Below are 4693 nucleotides of genomic sequence, written 5' to 3' on the forward strand. Positions count from 1 at the left end.
CTCGGAAAGAAGAAATGCGCCAGTTGGTCTCGAAGAGTCTTTCAATAAATGCAAATATAACATCTCCGTGTTGTTCTTGTGTATCGTGTGGACTGTACAGTGTGGGGTGTGGGGTGTATAGTGTGGGGTGTGGGGTGTATATTCTGGGGTGTGGGGTGTATATTCTGGGGTGTGGGTGTGGGGTGTATATTGTGAGGTGTGGGGTGTATATTATAGGTTGTAAATTGTGGGGTGTGGGGTGTATATTGTGGGATGTGGGGTGTAAATTGTGGGGTGTGGGGTGTATATGCAGGTATATTTGCGTGTGAGTTTCATAGAGCGTCAAACAGTTAGCTGCGACCTCTGCGGCCAACTTGTTCGATTCCCCCTGTTGCTTCCTTGTCGCATGCTGCATTTACTCTGTTCTTCTTGTCTGTTTCCGAGCTTCTTAGCAGACTCGGTAAGTTTTAACAAACCCAATATATTTAATGCATGCATGCATTCAACCCCTTATCTCCCTGCCTCTATCGATGGACAGCAGCAGCAGCAGCAGCAACAGCAACAGCAACACAAGCAGCTGTAAACATAGCCGCCGCAGCAGCAGCAGCAGCAGCCGTTGCAGCAGTAGCAGCGCCAGTAGCACCACCTGCAGAAGCACCAGTAAACGTAGCTGCAGCAGCAGCAGCAGTAGCCCCATGAGCAACCGCAGCAACATTAGGACCAGCAGCAGCAGACGCAGCAGCACGAGCAGCAGCAGCAGCAGCAGCAGCAGCAGATGTTTGATCCTTCTTTGCCCCATGCATAATACAATAAGACACATCTTTTAGTATTTTGTTTGCACGAGTCTATCTTCATGCATGTATAATATATATAATATATATCTATATATATTTATATAATATATATATTTACATATATTTATATATATATTTATATGTATTTGTTTGCGTTTTTAATTAAAGTTTTGTAGAAGACCTTCACTACGTGGGTGCCCTGTCTGCTGGCCGTACTGCCCGATAGACGGGGACTTCAGCGATAGGCTGCAGCCTCCTGTTGAACACACGACGAAGTTTGATTGGCCGTATGCAGCAGCAGCAAAGAGAAGTGTGCAGCTCGCAAGGGCTCTTGCAAGCACTGTATCTTCTTTTGCTGCTCCGGTACAACTGATGACTAATGCTGCTGCTCATGATGCTGCTGATACTGCTCCTCTTGCTCCTGCTGCTGCTGCTGCTGCTGCTGCTCCCCCTGGAGGTGCAGGGGTTGCTGCAGGAGCCGCCATAGCAAGAAGCATCAGCAGCAGCAGCAGCAGCAGCAGCAGTAATGGATTGCTGCAGCAAGTACCCATTCGCTCACCGTGCATCTGGCCGGTGCCGGTGCAGCTGCCGCTGAGGCCTAGAACAGCAGCAGCAGCAGCAGCAGCAAAGCTGCTCAGCAACCCCAAACAAAGCAACAACACGCAACAAATCCACACACACACCCAGCAGCCACACAGCGAACAGCTGCAGCAACAGCAGCAGCAGCAGCAGCAGCTATGGAGGCGGCAGCGAGTTGAGTGCAGCCGGCATCACGAATTGTCTCCTTCTGTCTTCATTTCTACTTACCGCAGCAGCTCTGCTTGCTGCTGCCCCACACTTTGGGTGTCTGAAGATATCCTTAAAGAAGCAGAAGATATAGTCGATCTCTACTTCAATCCTACAACTACAACTCCTGCAGCAGCAGCAGCAGCAGCAGCAGCAACTCAAGCAGCAACTGCAGCAGCAGCTGCAGCAGCAACTGCAGCAACAGCAATACCAACAGAAAGAACAATACCAGCGGAAGCAGCAACAACAATGCAAACAGCTGCACAAGCAGCAGAAGCAGCAGAACCAGCAGCACCAGCAGCGACTGCAGCAAAAGCAGCAACAGCAACAACAGCAACAGCAACAGCAAGAGCAACAACCGAAACGGAAACAGCAGCAACAGGAGCAACAGCAGCAACAACAGCAGCAGCAGCAACAGGAGCAACAACAGCAGCAGCAGCAACAGGAGCAACAACAGCAGCAGCAGCAACGGCAGCAGCACGCTCACCCGGCTCAACACTTCTTACGGGGGGTCAACGGACTTCTTTCAATTCCCCTTTGCCTCTCCCAAACGTGGGTTCGAGCAGCAGCAGCAGCAGCAGCAGCAACTGCAACAGTAGCAGCAGCAGCAACTGCAGCAGCAGTAGCGGGAGCAGCACGGAGGAGGGTATGCGTTTCTTTTTCTCGGGTTGCGGCAGCAGCACATCGTCTGGGAAGCAGCAGCAGCGGGGTTTGCTGCTGAAAGGAGACCAGGAGACACCAATGGAGATCGTAGAAGTAAATGATGTTGAGTCTTTTGTTGGCTGCGACTACGACGAACCCCCTGCTGCTGCTGCTGCTGCTGCTGCTGCTGGTGCGGGGGGTCCTTACGGCATCTCTACGCCGCGCCTTTCTTCTTCAGGCTGTGGACCAGCATCATCATCAGCAGCAGCAGCAGCTCGAGCAGCAGCAGCAGCAACAACAAACAAGCTTGCTGCTTTGCATGTAGATAATGAAGATATAAGTTTTCTTCGCAGCAGCAAATATGCTGCTGTTGCGCGTCGTATATTGGCTATTATTGGGAGCAAGAGATTCGGTCAGAATAATATTCCCTGGGAACACTTATACGATCCCGATCCCGAAACCCCACACGATCCCGATCCCGATCCCCGACACGATCCCGGAACCCCACACGATCCCGATCCCGATCCCCGTCCAGGTGCGCACGCATACAGAGACAGCCGCACAGTGATGCAGCAGCAAGTGTTGTTGCTTGTGGGGTTTCTGATTATTGGGTGTATATATATTTATGCATTCATTTGTTAAGGCGCAAGTTTGCTGTCTCTTCTCCTCCCTATCTCTTCCTTTTGTCTCAGGTGCTGCCGCTGCTGCTGCTGCTGCTGCTGCTGCTGGTGCTTCACAAGCTCGTCGCGTGCGTTTTGACCCCACAGGAGACAGCAGCGGGTCCCCTTCGCAGCAGCAACAGCAGCAACAGCAGCAGGATCAGCAGCATGTGTCGAGCAACGGACGAGGCTCCTCTGCTTTGAAGTCTTGCCTCAGCAGCAGCAGCAGAACCAACACCAACAGCAGCAACAGCAGCAGCAGCAGCAACAGCAAACGACGTCGGTGCGAGAAGATAATTGTTGCTGCTTCTTTTTGGGAGTCTCTCTTTCTTCTAGGGCAGTTCTTAGAGAGACATAATATTCGCTGCGGGTACTTCACTGAGCGCGTAAGGAGACAAATTAATGCAGAAGGAGACACTAAAAGAGACAGAACACAAACATATAGAGAACATAGAGAGATAATATAAATAAATAAATAATATATATAAATATATATATATATAAATAATTATATATATATGTTTAGATGTACTTATTTATATTTCTCTATGTTTATATTTTTATATATTCATACAGTGTAAGTGTAGATGCATCATATACATATATATATATATATGCTTGTATATTAATATAGTTTGTTTGTACATACACGATTATATATATATATATATATATTTGTATACTAATAGATTTTGTTTGTATATACATTATAAGTATATACATATATATAATTTATTTGAAGTGTATTTGTATATAGATTATCTGCATATGTGTAAATATATTAATTGTTTACTGTATATACACCGTAAATGAAGTATAAATCCTGCTTTGTCTGTTAAATGATTGAATGCTTTGTGTGTGTGCAGACAGAAAGAAAGACAGCAGTTGATGCTTTACGTAGTTTCGCAGAAGGAGAAGAGACAAAAGTGTTGCTGCTGTCTTCTGCTGTTGGAGCCTTAGGCCTCGATTTAAGCTGCGCATCGCATGTGCTGCTGCTCGATCCCCCCACCGATCCCAACTTAGAACAGCAAGTGAGAGCAAAGTGTCTCCTTTGATGTCTCTTCTCTGTCTTAACTGTCTCCTTTCCTGTCTTCTGAATACTGTAAGTGTCTCCTTTGCTATCTTCTGAGTACTGTAAGTGTCTCCTTTGCTGTCTTCTGTTCATTTTAAGTGTCTTCTTTGATGTCGCTTCCTTATCTTAAGTGTCTCCTTTGATGTCGCTTCTTTATCTTAAGTGTCTCCTTTGATGTCTCTTCTTTATTTTAAGTGTCTCCTTTTCCTGTCTTCTGTTTATTGTCTGTGTCTCCTTTGCTGTCTTCTTGTTATTTTAAGTGTCTCCTTTGCTGTCTCGTTGTTATTTTAAGTGTCTCCTTTTCCTGTTTTCTGTTTGTTCTAAGTGTCTCCTTTGCTGTCTTTTGTTTTATTTTTTTTGAGGGTTTCATCTGCTGTCTTTTGTTTTATTTAAGTGTATCTGTTTTGCTGTCTTCTCTTTATTTTAAGTATCTCCTTATCTGTCTTTTGTTTTATTTTTCAGTGTCTCCTTTTATTCTTTTTTGTCTCCTTGTCTGTCTTTGCTTTTTATTATCTTTCAATATATTTCTGTCTCCTTCTCTGTCTCTTTGCTCTGTATTAATTTTTTAATATTCGCTGTCTCCTCTGTCTCTCTTCTTTTTATTTTTTAAGTATATATTGCTGTCTCCTTCTTTATCTCTCTTCTCTTTTTAAAATATATTACTGTCTCCTTCTCTATATCTTTATTTTTATTGTTTATTAAATATTTTACTGTCTCCTTCTCTATATCTCCTTTCATTTTTAATTATATTACTGTCTCTT

At 45.2% G+C, this 4693-nt stretch overlaps 1 protein-coding gene across 1 annotated transcript; it reads left to right on the forward strand.

Moving 5' to 3' along the window:
- Positions 1 to 475: 475 nt before the first annotated feature.
- EAH_00043260 (hypothetical protein) lies at positions 476 to 3915 on the forward strand (the record flags this gene model as incomplete). Its single annotated transcript, XM_013394984.1, has 4 exons — positions 476 to 558; positions 950 to 2736; positions 2894 to 3246; positions 3727 to 3915. The coding sequence occupies 4 exons, from the start codon at positions 476 to 478 to the stop codon at positions 3913 to 3915; spliced, it is 2412 nt and encodes an 803-aa protein (XP_013250438.1).
- Positions 3916 to 4693: the final 778 nt, after the last annotated feature.

This window comes from Eimeria acervulina, genomic scaffold, assembly GCF_000499425.1.
Source record: "Eimeria acervulina Houghton genomic scaffold, Eah_scaff575, whole genome shotgun sequence".
Classification (NCBI taxonomy): Eukaryota; Apicomplexa; class Conoidasida; order Eucoccidiorida; family Eimeriidae; genus Eimeria; species Eimeria acervulina.